The 19,000-nt window shown below is 40.9% G+C and overlaps 4 protein-coding genes across 4 annotated transcripts; 2 read left to right on the forward strand and 2 right to left on the reverse strand.

Moving 5' to 3' along the window:
* The first annotated feature begins 14 nt into the window (after positions 1-14).
* BDR25DRAFT_305527 (Clavaminate synthase-like protein) lies at positions 15-1,677 on the forward strand. Its single transcript, XM_033690427.1, has one exon. It carries the CDS (start codon positions 116-118, stop codon positions 1,553-1,555), a length of 1,440 nt encoding a protein of 479 aa, XP_033544321.1. The 5' UTR covers positions 15-115; the 3' UTR covers positions 1,556-1,677.
* An 864-nt stretch (positions 1,678-2,541) lies between these two features.
* On the reverse strand, positions 2,542-4,802 carry BDR25DRAFT_291895 (cytochrome P450). The gene is made up of 7 exons (XM_033688623.1): positions 4,499-4,802; positions 4,341-4,439; positions 4,191-4,288; positions 3,773-4,131; positions 3,099-3,717; positions 2,984-3,046; positions 2,542-2,917 (listed from the first exon to the last, which is right to left on the reverse strand). Exons 1-7 carry the CDS (start codon positions 4,752-4,754, stop codon positions 2,864-2,866), a joined length of 1,548 nt encoding a protein of 515 aa, XP_033544322.1. The 5' UTR covers positions 4,755-4,802; the 3' UTR covers positions 2,542-2,863.
* A 183-nt stretch (positions 4,803-4,985) lies between these two features.
* On the forward strand, positions 4,986-6,795 carry BDR25DRAFT_335907 (uncharacterized protein; the record flags this gene model as incomplete). The annotated part of the gene is made up of 7 exons (XM_033693060.1): positions 4,986-5,079; positions 5,127-5,173; positions 5,238-5,325; positions 5,693-5,753; positions 5,810-5,947; positions 6,001-6,267; positions 6,771-6,795. The coding sequence occupies 7 exons, from the start codon at positions 4,986-4,988 to the stop codon at positions 6,793-6,795; spliced, it is 720 nt and encodes a 239-aa protein (XP_033544323.1).
* Positions 6,796-7,822: 1,027 nt separating this feature from the next.
* BDR25DRAFT_358593 (uncharacterized protein) lies at positions 7,823-11,980 on the reverse strand (the record flags this gene model as incomplete). The annotated part of the gene is made up of 4 exons (XM_033695978.1): positions 7,823-11,647; positions 11,686-11,747; positions 11,803-11,919; positions 11,953-11,980. The coding sequence occupies 4 exons, from the start codon at positions 11,978-11,980 to the stop codon at positions 7,823-7,825; spliced, it is 4,032 nt and encodes a 1,343-aa protein (XP_033544324.1).
* Positions 11,981-19,000: the final 7,020 nt, after the last annotated feature.

Genomic DNA, 19,000 nt, shown 5'->3' on the forward strand with positions numbered 1-19,000 from the left:
TCGGGCACACGACCCGACCGTTGAAAAGTTGAGGCGCCCGCCCCCCCCCGCAAAGCAAGCTCAGCTCGGTGATCGACGGCCTGTCTTCACTCCCGCCCGACGGACGCCTGTGAACATGTCCCTGAATCTCACCACCAAGCTCCCCCTCCGCGCCTTACTGTCCGCGGCCACGCGTGCTGGTCCACGCCGTTGTGCACCCGCTGCGTCGCTGCAGAAGAATGCTGCAACCACGCTGGCGGTGGTGCGTCGCTTCTGGACCAGCACGCCGCACGCCGCGACCCCCGCTCGCCAGGAGCATCTCGTCCACGATGCCTCCAACGCCGGCCAGCTGGACGGCAAGCCCGCCAGGCACGTCGCCGTGAACATCGATGGCGACCCGCGCGTGTTCGACACCGTGTTCCTGCGCGACAGCTGTACCTGCGCGCAGTGCGTCAACCCGGACAGCAAGCAGAAGCTGTTCCAGACGTCCGACATCCCAGAGGACCTGGAAGGCGCGTGTCGGACTGTGGTCGACAAAGAGAAGGGATGGGTCGTGGAGCTGGTCTGGAAGAACGATGTGCCCGGATACGGGGTTGAACACCGGACAAGACACTCGATTGACTGGCTGCGACGCGCCCTAACCACGGAATTGGAGCTCAGGGGAGGCGTGAGGAGCGACGAGAGGGTGCTCTGGGACAGGGAGATCATCACCAAGAATAACAAATGGGTTGACTACAAAGCCTATATGGCTGAGGATGAAGTGCTGTTTGATGCCCTAAGCCATCTGAACAAGTACGGCTTGCTCTTCCTCAAAAACGTGCCAGACTCCGAAGAGGGCGTGGTGGATATCGCAGGCCGAATCGGCACGCTCAAGGACACATTTTATGGCCGTACCTGGGATGTTAAATCCAAGCCCCATGCCGAGAACATTGCCTACACCAATGTGTTCCTCGGCCTGCACATGGATCTGCTCTACACCTCCAACCCGCCGCATTTGCAGCTACTCCACTCCCTGCGTGCGCGCGCTCCGAAAGGCGAGTCCTTCTTCAGTGACTCGTTTCACGCTGCGCACACGCTGCACTCAAGGTCAGCCTTCCACTTCCGCACCCTGTGCACCTTCCCCGTGACCTATCACTACCACCACGACAATCATCACTACCACTACACTCGCCCCACCATCGAGCTGTTCCCCTACCCTAAGTACAGCGAGCCTACCAATCTAGCCATTCGGAATATAAATTGGTCCCCACCCTTCCAAGGGCCCTTTGAAGCCCGCATTGGCGGAGAGAACCAGTCAGCGCTAAGAAACTACCTCTCTGCATCGAATTCATTTGAGAAACTCCTCAGTTCTGAGGAGAATATGTACGAGTATAGGCTGGAGGAAGGAGAATGTGTCATATTTGATAATAGGAGAGTCCTGCACGCGCGTAGAGCTTTCGATGCCAGCAAAGGCGAGCGATGGCTCAAGGGTGCGTACGTGGACGACGATGTCTTCTTCTCCAAGTTGAGGGTTCTCGAGGAGAGGTACAAGGGGAACTGGATTGCGGATGGGGTCACTAGGCCTGCCGTCAAGTAGAACGGCCATGTTTGATGCATTGCAAATATCGGTGTTATCTTTACGGGAGTAGCTTGGATCACCAAGGCTTTGCGTACCCCTCGATAGGGGCGTATGGCTGAAATGAAAAGTCTTTGTTCTTAGGTGTCCGCGGACCCATTGCCAGCCTGAGAAGTGCAGTGTCCAAGGACGTAGTTCTAAGTCACGAGCTGAGAAGGACTGGTAGCATCTGAATCAGGGAAGTGCAAGCTCTGCCTTCTCCTGGCCTTCTTCCAACCGTGCACCTACTCTAGACACAACTTCTCTACCCTGAACGCTCTTGATTTTCATACACTATCAATATCATGCACACCAAACCTTTATCATCGGAACATCCACCTCCTAGGCCATGGTCAAAGAGTCCAGTCGCCGCTGCCGCCCTACAAGTCACCTTAGAGCCCAAGCCAGGCTACCTCTGTCCTAGAAGATTGCAACTGTTCCTTGCAATATCTATCGTCTTTATCGCAGTTTGTGACGCACGCTAAAAAAGTATGTCCAGTTGCATTCTCCACTCTCACGCGGTTTCTAGTTGCTTGGTTCGGACTCTCGGTTTTAGCCTTGTGGTTCGGGCAATCACACGGACGTCTTCTCGTCGCTTCAACCGGATATCTTGCCCCTTAACTGTGACGTCGATTAGCAATCTGATATTGAATTCTTCATCACAAGCAGTAGGCATAGCCAACCGGTACAACCTAGCTCTCCATCCTGATGACGTGTAGTGCTCTCCAGCCCAATCAGCTTTCTTCGCTGCAACTACTTCGGGTCCTCTTTCCTAGCGCCTTTGTCCAGGTAAATATACCATCCGGTGGCACAGCATCATTCACAAGGCTCCACTATGCTCTCCAATAGGAGACTTATACCCAGCACCACTCTGCATGGGGACCTGGTTTACGTCAGCGGCTTCTGCGACGCGTTCTTACCACTAGTTTCTCGAAGGTAATAATGTACGAGTCAAGAAGTGAATATGTGAAATACGCCTGCTTGAGCTACTGTTGGAGTGACCAATCCGGACCATTTCCATCCATACTATCCACTACTCCTAGCACCATCTCTCAGTTTACCAAAAAAAATACCCTGGTCCATTATTCCCAACACTGTTAGAGACGCTAGCCGTATGTATCTCGACCGATCCTGAATCAAACACTACAGGAACTTGAGGCTATGATCTCTTTTATCGGAGGTGTTCCGTCTTGCACAATTGGTGTACTGGGTTATGGAATCTCACTCTCCAAGTTTGACAGGAGACATGTTTTTAACTATTACTCTCTACCTTCATCCAACAACGCAAGCTTATAGTTGTCGTTGTGTTACTCGGACCCAGAAGTCTTCTATAATCCAAATACCCTATAGTTACAAGTTAGCCGATAAATCAAGGAAACTAGGTAGGGTGGACAAGGTAGGTTTACTCACCGCATTGTCAATCCGCGCTGGTCTTTCAGGACATGTGATGGAAAAGTCAAACTTCCTTAAAAGCTACAAGCAGAGTCAGCCTTTCATATAGATATACGAAACCATCAATCCATACTTCGACAAAAATCTTGTTGAACTCCATCAATGCCACCGATTTGCCAAGACACTGGTATTTCCCGTAATGAAAGACAAGATCAAGTGTACTTGTCATCTCAGCAAGAAGCACTGGATCCGCCTCCAGCCAACGTTCTGGCCTGAAGAGCTCCGCATCGGCGCCAAATATCTTCTTCGAGTGATGAATACCAAATGGTGACGACCCGATCTGTGTCCCTGCGGGAATGAATTTCCCGTTGATCACGTCTCCTCCGGGGGGCACAGTCTTGAAAAATGTCCCGGCTGCCGGTGGCATGATGCGAAGCCCTTCCTTGATCACTGCCTGAAGGTAGGGTAATTGGCGACTTTCTGCATCCTTAATCGGCAGTGATATATTTCCTGTCGCGATTCCGCTATCGATTTCTGTCTGTAGTCTCCTGTAGACCGCTGGGTTGGTGAGAATATTCAGCATCACGGCTCGGATGGTGGAAGCCGACGTATCACTACCAGCAACAACCTGGAGCAATGCTTCCCCGGACGCTTCTTCCTGACTTAGTCCATGGCGAATGAAGGAGCCGAGCATATCAGAATGGGACTTGGCAGAAGGTCCAAAACGCTCTGCTACAACACTCTTCGCAACGCTTTGCAAATTTGTCAGCAACACTACTCTCGTAGCAGAATTCCTGGGGAGCTCACCCAATGAAAGCACCGAAACCAAGCTTGTCGCTTTCTGAGGGTAGTAAACCTCGAAAAAGGCGGGAATGCAGTAGATTTGCCAGGGACGGAACGTTGGCCAGGATCAACATGATTGGAATGTACGAATTCGTAATCTTGATATAATCAAAAACATCGTCGTCTTGCTCCAGATAGCCAAAAGCATGGCCAAATGCCAAATCGCTAATGACATCTAAGGTAAAATACTGCGCCTTTTGAGCGAAGTCCATTGGGTGATAGCTGCCAGCTCTTGAGAGGTACTTAATCTCAATTAGTTCGACAATTTTCAAGATCTGCGTATCGATTGTGCCCTCCATCGATTTATTCTCTTTCCCAGAGTACTTGTCATTAGACATGTCAGTCGTCCTAGTTACGAAAAGGAGGCTTGAGTTGAGCTTACCCCGGCGGCCATCTTGTTACGCAACTTTGTATGAGCCACTTCGTCACGCATGGAGAACAAATTATCCCTTCCAGGATCGAATCGCATTGCGTTGTACCCTGCATCCTTTCAGCACCCGCAGGCCGCTTCATCATACGAATTGTTCCTTACATGGGCCTCTCGTGTACGCAGAACGAACTGCCATCATCCTCCGTAAGACTTCTGGATCGTCGGTGACAAGCTCATTTGGCCCGATGCGAGCGAGCGAGCCTGCAATTGTCGTGAGTTTGTCTATTCCTGGGCAAAATTTTGTACGAAACGAAACTTACCATACTTGTCGGTCACTTCCTTGATCGCGGTTGGCTGTCTTCCTTTAAGCGATTCCTTCACCATCCAACCCTTAGAGAAGGCGGCCCAGAAGGGCCCCGGGATATGCGATAGACGATACCATTGCAAAATGATGTGCACGACGTATGCCAGCACCAAGGTGCTCAACAAGCCAATGGCAACCGTGGCTCTGGGGACCTGGTTAATGTCGGTCAGTGGGGCGATTCCCGGTGCTTTGGAGCCTTGCACAATAGTCATCTTTGTGCACCGGAAGGAAAGCCGTTTGTTGCGCAGCTGAAGTTGGATGCGAGCCTGGAGGCATGTTGTTGGATCATCCGATACGCCGGCAGCTATTATCCGCCAGAATGTGCTGATCCTGGCACGCCCAACCACCAATATAGCTAGCAACGCTTCTCTCCAACGCTTCTGACAACCTCAACCTTGTAATCTTTGGAGCGTTGCGATTCCGCCGCTGCACTCAAACGAACCATGGCCGCGAACAACCCCAACAATCCAAACACCATTAGCCTTGAGCCGGATGCTGGTCCGACCCAGATTTCTCCGCTCGAACCTGACACCGCAAGTTGTCCCAGCACCATGTATGAAACCTACTGACAAGCCCAAAGGAAGTTGAGGATGGGCCACTCATCGACGACGGCGATTCGGCCATCAGCAGTGTGAGTGAACACACGCACACCGAGTATTCTTCCTGAGATGCGCTAATCGTAGCCACCTCTCCAGCTAGCAACGTCCACAACGTCCATCAGAGACGAATTGATATTGCAATTGAAGGAGCACGGCCGCCAGTATCAGGGCTATATGGAAGCCAGTAAACGCACTCCCCTGTTTCACGCCTCTAGCGATGTTGACTCAGCCTACTAGAATACGTTCTTCCTATGGACGAGGTAGTGCATTGCTGACACGTATGTGTCGACGCCCATACTAATTGTTCGTCTTGCCAGCAAGAGATAGAACGCTTGGGTAAGTTAATATGCTCAAACGTTCGTAGCGGGGGCTGACTGCATGCGGATTTCCAACACCATATTGTGTGGCTCACGCTGGACAAGGAGCTTGGTTTCGCACCGCTTAAAAACGTGCACCGAGCCCTTGACGTCGGCTGCGGGACGGGTATTTGGGCTATAGACTTCGGTATATTCCTCACTAGCTCATTGTCTGCTTCAACTCACCCAGAGTAGCCGACGCTCATCCCGAGAGTGAGGTTATTGGTGTTGATCTTGCACCAGTTCAACCGGAAAAGTAAGCCACAGCTGCACTACAGCACCCGGAAACCGATTCAGTATTAATCACCGTAGCGTCCCTCCAAATCTCAATTTCGAAGTAGATGATCTGGAAAAAGACTGGACTTTTTCACGTAAGTTCAATTACATCCATTGCCAGCTAATGACTGGCGCCTTTCGAGACTGGCCTAGATTTTTCATGCAGAGCTTTCAGTGGGTTAACCTAATCTGGACATCTTCCAAAGCGTATCTCACCATATCATCAGATATCTGGAGAACGATGGCTACCTAGAAGTCCACGACATCGATTTTGTGATCAAGTGCGATGACGGTACCCTCCCCACCAACTCAGCGCTCGTTCGATGGCACAACTACATGCATGATGCAGCTCAAAAAGCTGCCTTTCCATTAGACGCAATTTCACACGTCCCGGAGATGATGAAGACTGCAGGATTTGTAGATGTTGTGGCCACACCAATTAAATGGCCAATCAACGCTTGGCCCAAGGACCCTAAGTACAAGGAGCTTGGCCGGTGGGTTATGGAGAATTTCATCTGGGGTTGTGAGTCAATGAGCCTTGCCCTTTTCACTCGTGCCTTAAATTGGTCCGCCGAAGAGGTCCGGGTATTTATGGCAGCGGTGAGGGCTGATCTACGCAACAAAAAGCTCCATGCCTACTGGAATTTCTGGATTGTTTATGGGCGTAAATCACCGTTACCTGGGTAATAGGACGAAGTTAAATTGGAATGGGAGACCGAGAGATTCAGAATATCGAAGGAAACAGGTGAAGGATAGATAATAAGTTAAACTCAAGCCCCATCTTTATGAATGTCACTTTTCATGCACTATGCCAGAGGCTCTCTCGCTGCGCCAGAGACACTTACTCACTCTACTATTATGAAATAATATTTACCAGCCTATCGTCCCAAAAATCACCAAGATACCAGCTGTGTTCTGCCATGGGATGGCCATCTAACACTCTGCAAACCTTGCGACGCCGTTTCCGTGCACTTTGTGATTAGTGCGACTATAACAGTGGCCACTACGAAACTCGCGACTGAGCCAGGTCAGGAGAATCTCCTCTTTGAGATATCAAAATGGAAATATATATACCGATACACTGCATTCTACATTCATCCCAAAACCTCGTCTGCGAGTCGTCTTGCTTGTTCCTTATCTCATGTAATATGACCACCCATCTTAAATCTAAAGCTACCCCAACTTTGCTTCCACGGGTATCACTAATAATAACAAGGCGTAAAAAAGTTATGTGATGGAACAGCGATTCTCTCTGCTTGCTAGCTGGGAGCAACCTCGGTAGAGAACACTGAATGAACAGAGAATGTGTATGAGTAGTGGCAAACACTAAGTGAGTGTACGTTAGGCAAGCACTGAGTGAGAACGCCTGGAGAGTAGTAGGTGATTCGCTAGATTACTGGACAAGGACTCCAACCCATCTTCATGGAGCCCGAAACGTCTCTACTTCTTTGAGGGTTCTACTACCGGAGACCCCTTCCATCCAGGCTTCTCAAGCTCTCCACGACCCTTCCCCTTAAACCACATCTCTGCGAGACGCAAGGCCTCTTGCGCCCAAACGGAGGTACTTCATGGGCATTGGCCTATCGATACTTTTCCTTCCACATTTACAATATACTTATGGATATAGGCGGGCAGTTCCTGGAGTACAGATCCAGTCATTCCGCTCTCCAGATATCGTTCGGATCGTTCAAGGACGCTTCAGGATACTTAGATAAATTGTGACCATACCAATCCCTCGCTGTCGTCGTCATTTAGTGGAGGCGGGGACCATTCACTCCCAGTACCGTCAAAGGAAAATTGAGAGAAGGGTTGTAGGTTTTCGCAGGAAGCCTCAGTTCCAGATTGAAGTGCGGTCATTGGCGTAGAGAAGTCGGCGGTGAAGGAAGAAAGCTAGTCCGACTCTTGTATTTGGTTGTCCAGCAGCGAAAAGTCGTTGTATACGCCTCCATAGCTTCGTTCTTGTTCAGCAGTGAATCCGGGCGGCTCCAGGTGGCCATTGAAATCCGGCTGGGTATCGCTGTAATTCCCTGCTGGAATGAGGTCTGCGGATTATGGTTCCGGTATTTCCGGTATTCGAAAAATGGTTTCAGGCGGTTCTTTGTTATTCTTATCCAAAGAAGCCTTGTAATGCTTGATAATCTTTACTATATCCTTATGCTTGCAATCCATCGCAATACGTAGAGGGGACCCGGTGACACGACGTCCTTTCGGCCCTTTCGGCCATTTTCCAAAATAACCACAGACCCGATCGATTTCGTCGTCAAACTTGCCGCTTTGTAGTAGCGCTCGCACCATTGAATCATTTCCAGACAAAGCAGCAAGATGAAGTGCACTTGGCCACGTATTATTCTTACCATAACTTAATGGGAGACCTCTTTTGAACATGACATCGTTGTTGCTCAGAAATGCCTCTACAACGCGGTTATGATTCCCTTGTACAGCCCATAACCATGGCGACCGGTTTTGTGTGTCCACTTCATCTATGGGCCCTAATCCCTCGTTAAGTAGCTCTCTGACCTTTTCGTCATTTCCGTCACGGGCGGCGTTACGGAGCTGGGCCACTCTCAGCCATACCTGGACTTCCGTTTCAGATATCGTTTCGTGGTATATCGACGCGATGAACTCTTCGTAGCCTTGGCGGCCGGCAATAACGAGCGGAGTGTCGCCTTTTTTGTTGCCAATACATTTATCGCACCTCTTGGTTTCGATGAGATATGCGGCGATTTCGGTCCGGCCAAACTCCGCCGTTGCATGCAAAGAGTTACGTCCTTTGTCATCTATTTGATTTGGATCGACCTGGTAGGTTCTAAGAATATGTTGGAAGACTGCGAAGCGGTCAAATCGAATGGCGAGATTCAAATATGACGTTTTTCTGCTCGGTCTCAGTTGATCATGGAGCGGCGATGAGGGATGCTTCAGAAATTCCTTCGCGGCTTCATCCATGCCGACCCGCAGGGCTTTCGCTAGAAGCTCGTAGATGTCCCTTTCCCGCAACTTGTCGAAGTGTCTGATCATTATCTGAGCCCCCTCTTCATTTCCCGCCCTAATGCCTTCATAAATGTGCCATTTAATGATGTATGGCTTTAAGTTAGGCCTGATTTTGCTAATTAATTGCTTAAGTATCCTATTTTGGCTGTAGGATGCTGCTCTCAGTGGGCTGTTTCTCCAATCCGCTATCTGATCATCAGGGACCAAATCTTTCCACTGATACAACCAAAGTTCAAAAGCGGAATAATTGCCTTGTTTTATTTCCTTAGAAATGTTTAGTGATCCCAGAGTACCGTGCCAGGGGAAACTTATTTCACCATTTATCCCTTCGTGGTAGTCTTTTTCATGCTTTTGGAGACTCATGAAGGTGCTAAAACCAATCATAGCTGATGAACAGCCTGGAATGGAGCACAGGTAGATACGCTCATGTCGGTCACGGTGCTTGTCGCGAATTTGTTGTGTGGAAAAGCCATTATGGAACGATTCACAACGAGGTTCTGAACATTTGAAAAGGCATTGACCGTAGAGAGAGTTGAGGTTAGTAGTGAGACCGGAAGTGACCATCTTCTCTAGAACAGAGCGAACATGCGCAAATTGCTGTAGAACGGCTAATACGGGTTTCTCCTCGACATCATTTGTTGGTTTCTCTAGGGAATCCCTGTGATACGTAATAGCGTGCTTTAGGCCGTCGTAGAAGTTCTCAGCCTTGAACACTTGAAGCTTGCTGTCAATGTGTTTCTTTCCTTCGGCGCGTTCCTTCGGCGTGCTGACGCGCTTCGCTACGAACTCTCGCAAGTTGATGCTAAGAGCTCCATAATTGGAGGTGGAAGCCTCATCTCTTTCGGAAAGCACATTTAGTAAATGATCGAAGGCATATATAATAGAGTATTCTGTGAAAGCATATTCGCCGCGAATGATATACTCGCGAATGGAGTCCCGAGAAATATCAGAAGCGTGCGAGGCGAGAGACAACTGAGCGAAGCAGAGGCGGGTTAGGTTGACATGCTCGAGCTGTGTTGGCAGCGCTGGTTCACCTTGAAGGAAACTGAGGAAAACTCGGGTGTTGAACATCCCACCCACATGCATATTGAGCCACTGGATCTCAGATTTCGTCGAGGTGTCAACAATTGGCAAGCAGTCCAAATTCAGGCGCGACATATTCAACATCAGTGGAGTGCTGCCAGCCAAGATGACCGGATAGAGATGTGCTGGGAAGGTTTTCCAGACCGTCGCATCCGCTAGCGGCGCTTCGACCTCGATATACAAAGACTTACGAGCGATTCTTGTCTTGCTCTTCATTCTGATCACAGGCGCGGGAAATTGAAAGGCGATTGGTATGGACTTCGGACCAACGGTTTCAAGGAAAGTACATGGAGACCTCTGGCTTGTCTGGACTTCGTCACCACGTTGCAATGCCTTCCGGAGATCCTCAGAATGTATCTGAAGCCGGCAAGTCAGAGTAGTCATCTTTAAGCCAGTAGAGTCTATGTTTGCGGAGATCTTGCTACTGGCGACAGATGTTTCTGTGCTTGAAGGGGATTGTCCCGGGCTGGGTAACAGCAGCAAAGAAGAACTGTCTTTGTGGTTTGGAGGAAATCTGGAAAAGAAAACGCTGCTTTCATCTCCCAAGTTTGTCTCAAAGATATTCATCTCCACTCCAAGGGTGCGCAGAAAAGTCTGTGCTGTCGCAGGGGTGCTCTGGATCCCGAAGGCAATTCTAGCAGCTTGCGGCTTTAGCAACAGGGTCCAGGTTGGAACCAGAAATGACACTATGAGAGAGGAGCTACCACTCCATCGCAGCTCATCCTCCGCGATGCTGAGTTGGAATGAGTCCGTGTTTGGTGCCCCTGTTCCAGAGAGGTTGCCGAAAGAGACCTGGACGACGGAAAAGATGTTCTGCCATCTCTGAGCACGGTAGCTCTGAGATGACTGTATCACGCAATGCATAATGGGGCTTCCGATTTCATCGGTGTCGACATTTGTGATGACCTGGACCTTCTCCCTCGGAACAACCAAGATAACGCACATGAGGGAAGGAGTGTTTTTCCAGTTTCTCAGACGTCCTTCCCCAGGGAAGTTTGGCTGCGTCGGCGATGATGAAAGAGTGGCCACAGAAACCACACCATACAAATGAAGATAAAGATATAGCTCCTGGATGTAGTTCAAGCTCATCATGACAGTTGTTTCGGCCTCAATGAGGTCTAGAAGATGGCCTATCATCATGTCCCACTTTGTCGCGACGCGACTGCGCACAAAGCGCAGAATGAGGGCGAAGCTTCCTCGATGGTAGCGGGGCATAGAGTGCGCTGACATAGACCGTGGACTAAGACCGGAGAGTAGTAGTTGGATATTTTCATGTCGAAACATGTTGAGGTACACCTTATGCAGAATTCGAGCCAGCCCGAGTTCATCCATTTGCAGAGTTGTTCTAATATCCGGCGTGTGCGATACGAGTCCTGTAGTTGTTTGCTTCCATGTCAACTTGATGTGTCTCTGTCTCATGTGGGTGAGGTCATCGGCTGTTCCATAGTTCGAGTCCAAGAGAAGTTCGTCTACGGTAGAATAAGGTGAGGTGTTAGCCCAGTACTCAACAGGAAAAAGACCCATGAGCGTGGACATTGTAGGAAAATGCCCACACAACAGGCTATTGATGTGGTCTTGCTGTGAGTCTTCTCGCTGCACCAAGCACTCGGTGTACAGACTCGAAGAGCTACCGTGGAGCAGTAAAGGTGCGACCGCAGCAAGTAAATTCAGATGGTCGATAAGATTTGAGGTATCAATTACGTTGAATCGTAGAGGCCCATTGCCCGCTTCGGCGTAATCAGAGCCATCCAGAACAATTGGATCCCAGTGGTACGAGTCACGATAGATATTTGCTGGTTTGAGCTTTGTGGCATTTGCATGCTGAAGTTATGAAACCCAACAGTGTAGCGCGCGGCAGCAGGGCGCGAAGGAAGGGCGCAAGCGTTGCGCCGTTGCATGCCAGCTTGCGTCAGGAAATAGAAAGCATGCTATCAGTTAACTTATCACAGTAGATCGACTGTCTTTCCGATAGGCTGTTGGCGTTGACATTGGCGTTGGCATTGGCGTTGGCGTTGCGTTGGTGGAGGCGTAGACAACAAGTGAGCAAGTCACGAGGTGCGGTGGCCGTGTCTGACCTTAAAGTGCCTAGACCCCACCTCCGGGCTCACTTTCCTGTCGCAATAACACTTCACCCATCTATTGTGTGCGTTAATCTGTGCAATGTCTTAGCAACACCTTAAACTTTGCTTTCTGCCACTAAATTTGTATAAAAACTTAAAATTTTGCCTATAAATCCTTATAGTTAACTACTTAACATTTTTTAATTTTAGTAAAAATTTAGGCGCTATACATACTTTTTATTTAGAAAATAATAAGGCTAGGTTTTAATGTTTAAAATAGCTTTTTAGCTATGTTTTAAGCTTACAGAGTCTCTTGTTGCCTACTACCTACTTAGCAACCCCTAGCGCTTACTGTAAGCGCCTGTGGCCTATCTAATTATATGTGTATGAATATATGTTGTTTTTTACTGCTTAAATAAAGGCTATAGGTAATTACTAATTAAAAAAGGTGCAGTAACTACGCAGTATACAATGTAATAGTGTAAGATATACAAGGCAGCAATGTCCTTTTTAAAAAGGTATTAATGCCTCTTAGTCTATTATAGAGATAAACTAAACAGTAATTACAGCCTTCTAACTATAGTTGTAATTAAGACTATATACATTTAATAGCATGCAATTGCATGTCTTTGCATGCTTATACTATAGTTTGTGGCTAAGCATTTGGCTGCATGCTTGTGCATGCATTCTGCTTCCTCTTATTAGATGACGCAATCTGCTGCGCATTGGTCCAGCAACTGGACCTATTTGTTATCCGTTGGTTCACGTGATCTTTCAAGCGCGGGGTTAAGGACTTTCCATCCTTGGTCGTCCGAACTGTGGGGCACTGCTAACTGGTTACTTACGGTCCAATCGTGGGCTGTAACAAGTAAGTGTTACTAATAACTTACTTTATTTTTAGTAATACTATAAAGATAGTAAAATAATTACTATTTATATACTTTTTTACTTATTACACTTTTTATACCTATTTAATATAGGTTATGTTGAATAGGCTCCGACAGCTAGCTGCTTATAGTATAAGCACTTAAGTAGCAAGAGTAAGAGTAGTGTACAGTGTGCACAGCGTATAAGGTAGGTAAGGCAAGGGCAACATGTTTCTAGTTCTATTACTCTTATCTTTTCTCTGTACAGAGGAAAAGGGGGATATTTAAATGTTTACGCACAGAGGTTTACACATAAGTATTATGTAACATAAATATGTGATCCTGCTTATGCGTAATTACTTGTATCTAGGCTGCAACACTGCTGCTGTGTATAGACACTAGTAACTTTTCTTTTTATCTAAAAAGTTGCCTTTTGTACGTGTTACCTCCCTTCTATCTATGTAAGTCTATCTAATTATGTTCTACCTTTACTTTACCTTATTTATTAAGACTTGCCTTAGTAATGCTATGCATTAGAATAGGCTAGTTATACTATATAAATAGCTTTTCTTTTTTTTATTTTTTACTTTTTAAGCTTTACTGTATAATCCTCTAGCTCTTTTCTTTTTTTATATAGTGCTAGCAGTAATAGATCTTTATAATAAGAAAAATAATTATGTATAATATAAAAAAAAAAAATAAAGAAAAATAGGCCTTATATAAAGGTGTTATTAGTTTAGTTAGTCTAAAGCATTTTTACACATAAAATCTAGCTAGTCTACAAATGCTTCTATCTAGACAGAGAGGCAGTTAGTTAGAACTAGTAATTAAAAAGCTTAGTTTAGTATTTTTTTTATATATATATTTATTAAGTTATTTTTACTATTAATTTACTTAATTTTAGTAATTTCTTTTTTTTTATATAATTTATAGAGTAACATAATGTTAATTATAAGTTACTTTTTACTAGTAGTGCTTAGCTTAATAAAGTAATTATATAAAAACCTTAAATTTATATAAATTACTACTAAGATTAGTAGTAGTTTAAGCATTTATATAATTTACTATAAAGTTATACTAAGTGTAATTACATTATTAAACTCTCTAACTATTTTATATAGTTTACTAGTAAAGACACTTCTAGTTACTCTTTTACACTTAGTAGAATTCTAGTGTATAATATTACCTAGTATTTTAAAGTAGTTACTTTGCTCTATATAGTCTTTATTACTTAATATAATTAAAAATTCTAGCTATAAGCTAAGGTCTTTATTATTAGTAAATAATCTATTTATAAAAATAAACAGCTTTACATAATTAAGCTATAATAGTAGAAAAGTAAGACTATGTTTACTATTATTTATCTACTATTAGATTTATATATTAAGTGTGTTAATATTATTATGTAAAGAGTTTATAGTTTATGCAGTAATAAATAAGTTAAATACTGCCTCTAGTTAACATATAGATGTAATATATACCTCTTTTACATATTACTTAATATATTATTATATAGCATCTTTATTCTTTAAGTTAATTATATAAAGGTAGCTTACTTATTTTTTTTAAGTAAAAACTACTATATTATATATAAGTTTAATTCTTTTACTATTAAACTTAATAGGCTACTTTTCTACTAGAATAGTTTTACTTTTTATATAAAACTTTACTTTTTATAGTTTTTTCTTTTCTTTTTACATAAAATTCTTTATTATAATGCTTAAAGTGTTATTTATTTATAAGCTAGTAATACTAAAAGTATGCTCTTCTTTATTAGTAATTAAAAAGTAAGAGTTATATAAAAAAATGTGCATGCACAGCTTTTCTTTATAGTAGTTATAGTATGTTTTAAACTAATATAGTTCTAATTTAGTAGCTTTATATAAGAGTTATATAACTTAGAGTATTATATTTAGTAAAAAGCTCTAGCACATCTTCTTTAGTAGCTTTATGTATAGTGTGCGCATAAGCTTATTTATTAATTAGATGTATACTTATGTAATATTACATAGTTTAAAATGCATTTTATACATAGCTCTTAGGCTTACTTTTATAGCTAAAAGTAGTCTCTAGCTTATTCTTTAGATAGTTAGTAACTAAGTAAGAATTTTTTCTTTTTTTTTATTTAAGTAGCTAGCAAACACTTAGTAAGATTTTTTATATAGTTAAGTTATTTTACTTTTTACTTTTTATATAAAGTAAAGGTTAAAAATCTAACTTTTATACTTTATTAAGTTATACACTATAACCTTAAAAGTGCTATTAGTAATTAAAGTGTTTATTTTTATATAGTCTAATTCTTTAAATAGTTTTTTAGGTGTAGTAATTACACTATTTATATAAAGCTTAATAAATAAGGCCTAATTATTTTTTTTTTTTTAGGTTAGAAATACCTAGTCTAGACTTTATATAAGTTTTCTTTACTTTTTACTTCTTCTAGTATCTATATCTTCCTTTTACACTAGTGCAGCATTGCTATCTTAAGAGGCTTAGTTTATAGTAGGCTTTAGTTTTACTTTTATAATATTTTTATAAGGCTATTTTTTTTTTCTTTTCTTTAAAAAATCTTTTTATATAGGGATTAGTTTATCTAGGTTATTTATTATAAGTAAGTTATCTTTTTTTTTTCTCTATAGTATAGTTTAACTTATATATATTAGAGCTTTAGTAGGCTATTTTTTTTCTTAATAATAATGTCTCTCTTTTTAATACTTTTAATTTTGTATAGGCTAGTCTAGCCTTTCTTCTCTCTTTATGCTATAATTTTTAAGCTAAGAGAGAAGTTAAGAACTTTATATGTTATAAAGCTATTATAAGTATTAATTTTATAATTAATATTTACTTTTACATAGTTCTTTTAAAGTATTTTTATTACCTTTTATACAGCACTTACTTATGTAATAATGTCTAGTAATAGCAGAGAGTTTAAGTTAATTCTTAGGTATGCCTTAAAGACTAGCAGCGTAGGTACTAGACTGTGTAGGCTAGCTGTGTTGTTTAGAGCCTTAACTGCTATTTATAAAATAGCCTTATTATCTATACAGTTACCTAGCTTAGTCTTTAGAATGTTAAACACTTATTAGAAAGGTATATGCACACGCTTAACTTTTCTAACTACCTAATATGCTTTTATAGGCATCTGCCTACATATAGCTTTTATAATCTTTACATAAGCTTAAAAATTCTTTAAAGTAAAGTTTATACTAAAGTTATGTATAATATAGTCTAAAGGTTTTTAATAAGTGTTAATCTAGCATTTACATAGTGCATTTTAGGTATCTTATGTAGACATAGATTTTAGGAATGTAGCAGCCTAAAATAATGTGTCTATATTAATAACATATAAAACATCTTTATTATTAATTTATATAATATTAATAATAACTTTATAGTTAAAGTAGGTGTTATCTTTAATTATAAACTTAAATTTTTATAAGGCCTAGTTATATAATTAGTAGAGGTAGCAGAATTTTTTAATCTCTTCTAGCACTGCAGCATTAATGTTGTAGCTAGCGCTAGTTAGCATTTTCTAAAGTTTCTCTATGCAGGGGTGTCTAAATTAGTAGTAAAGGTAGTAAAGTTCTAATTTAGTAAAGAAAGATATAAATTCTTTTTTACTAACATTAAAAAAAAAGTGTCTTTATTTTTATATAATAAGTACAGTAGTTTTGTCTTTACATATAATAATATTTAAAATGTTGTTAAAGTATACTCTAAGTTAGTTAGCATTTGCTAGTAATAGCAAGAATAGTGTTAAAGTCTTTAGAATATAGTATGTAACTAAACTAATTAAGTTCTAGATTTATATAGTACTAATTAATTTCTTTAGTGTCTAGCTTTTAAAGCTAATATCTATTTAGCTAAGTGTTTAATTAATTTTTATATATAGGTTCTTTTATATATACGCCTTAAGTTAAAACTTGCTAATAGTAAAAATCTTTACTACACCTATATCTTATAGTTTGCTTTAGTATACTATATAGTATTAGTTATTAAAGATAAACTGCTTAGCATACTTTTTAAGTTTAATGCTATAGATGTCCTCTTCTATTACACAGTGTAAATAAGTAGTAAAAGTAAAGTAGTTAATAGCTTTTTTAGTATTTTTACTTTTTTATTTTATTTTCTTTATATTATGCAAATTATTTTTTTTAGGGTAACTTTTAAAGTCTTAGATGTACAAAGTAATAGCTTTACATAATAAAGTCTTATTATAAAAATCTTTATATAAGGCAACATACTAGTTCTTTGCTTATGTATAGTTATTATAAGGGTAGTTTAATAACTAACATTTTTTCTTATAGTAGATAAAGCACTTTTTTATCTATATATAGTTATCTCTAGATTATAGCCTAAACCTAGATAAAAATCTTCTATATTGTTTTTTTTTACACAGAGAGAAGCTTTCTTCTTGTTATGCAAACTTTTATTATGCAGAGTTATATTAGTAGTCTATATAGTATACATTAGGCAGTTTCTAGAGGTATTAGTTTACCCTTTAGTCTATAGTAACTTAAAGTAATACCTATAGGTTACTAAATAAGGCTTTACATAAAAGCTTAATAGTAAACATAGCATATTCTAGTTCTAGTTATTCTTAACAGGCTTATATAATAGTAGTGTGCAGTAGAACATTTTTTTAAAATTTTATTCTTAGTGCCTTTTATATAAGCATAAGCTTATTAATTATTGTTTTAAAAGCTTTATATAAACTTTTATTAAAGTTCTTTTATTAGTATTATGTAAAAGTTATTATTATCTAGTCTGTCTAGTACTAGCTATAGTTTACATTAGTGTTAAAGTAACTGCTTAAAGTGTTATATAAATACTTCTAGTTATGTCTAGAGCCTATGTTGTATATATAGTACATATTTACTTAACCTTTTAAGATATTTAGAAAGATGTCTATATACTAAGTTTTCTAGATATTTAGCTATTAACATAGATTAATAAAGATCTTTATTTTATTTATAAAGATGTTATATAGTTAACTTATATAGTTATTATTTTTTTTTATGCTTTTTAGAATTATATAATTTTATCTACTAAAAGTTTTTCTTTAGTAGTTTCCCTCTAAAGTAGAAGTTTATATAGGTTGTAATGTAGTATAGATTATGCAGGTGGTATTAGTAGTGCATACACTACTGCAGGCGGTAGTGTGTACAATTAAGGGTGTGGAGTAGGCGTTAGGTAGGGTGGCATGTATTGTTTATACAGTAATTAGTGTAGTGCTAGCTAAGGTGTAGAAGCAGGTAATGCTAGTATGTTTAGTGTTAATAGTAGCATTATGTTTAGTCTACTTCTATGTAAAGCCTTATATAGTAATAAAAGTTATATATAAAGCCTTTCTAGTGTAATTACTTTTTTTTATGCTATATTATACAGCTTCTAGGCTTAGGTACCTTTAGTGCCTAGCTATAGTGTAATTCCTTTGTCCTTTAGCACTTATATAAGCTCTCTTTTAAACACATAGCTAAGTGCTAAAAAGTCTTATAGTGTCTATCTTTTAAAATCTTTTATGTACGCACTTAAAAGAGTAGCGCCCTTCTAAGTTATTATATGTAGATTAGTAATTATATAACTTATGTATAATTAAGTCTATAGGCTTATTAGAGCCTTTAACATGTTAATTTTATTATTCTAGTACTCTAGGCTAGTCTTATTTTGTAGTGTTGCCTCTAATATTTTTATGTTTTTTATAAGTTATTTATATAATAAAAATTATTTCTTATTTTTTTTATTATTACATAGAGTTGTTAGTTACTAGTAAGATTTTATTATAATAGTATAGTTAATTACTTTTCTAGTAAATTACACAGGTACTGCTGTTGTCTAGCTGCTAGGTTGTGCAGCTTTAATAGCTTTAGTGTGCACCTTACACTATCTTCTTTTTACTTTGTATAGTAGCAGAGCTTACTGTATAATGTAAAGAATTAATCTGCTATTCTAAGAAATAAGTAACTAAATAAAGTACTTTATAAAGCATAAGTGCTTTATTATTACTTTTCCTAAGAGATAGGTAATAAAACAAAGTGCCTTACAAGGCGTAAAGTTAATTGCTTGTGCAGTAGATTGCGCAGGTACTGCTATTATCTAGCTGCTAGGTTGTGCAGCTTTAATAGTTTTAGTGTGCGCCTTACACTATCTTCTTCTTACTTTGTACAGTAGCAGAGCTTGCTGTATAATGTAAAGGATTAATGTGCTATTGTCTAGCTACTAGGTTGTACAGC

This window comes from Lindgomyces ingoldianus (genome assembly GCF_010093535.1).
Source record: "Lindgomyces ingoldianus strain ATCC 200398 unplaced genomic scaffold BDR25scaffold_29, whole genome shotgun sequence".
Lineage (NCBI taxonomy): Eukaryota > Fungi > Ascomycota > Dothideomycetes > Pleosporales > Lindgomycetaceae > Lindgomyces > Lindgomyces ingoldianus.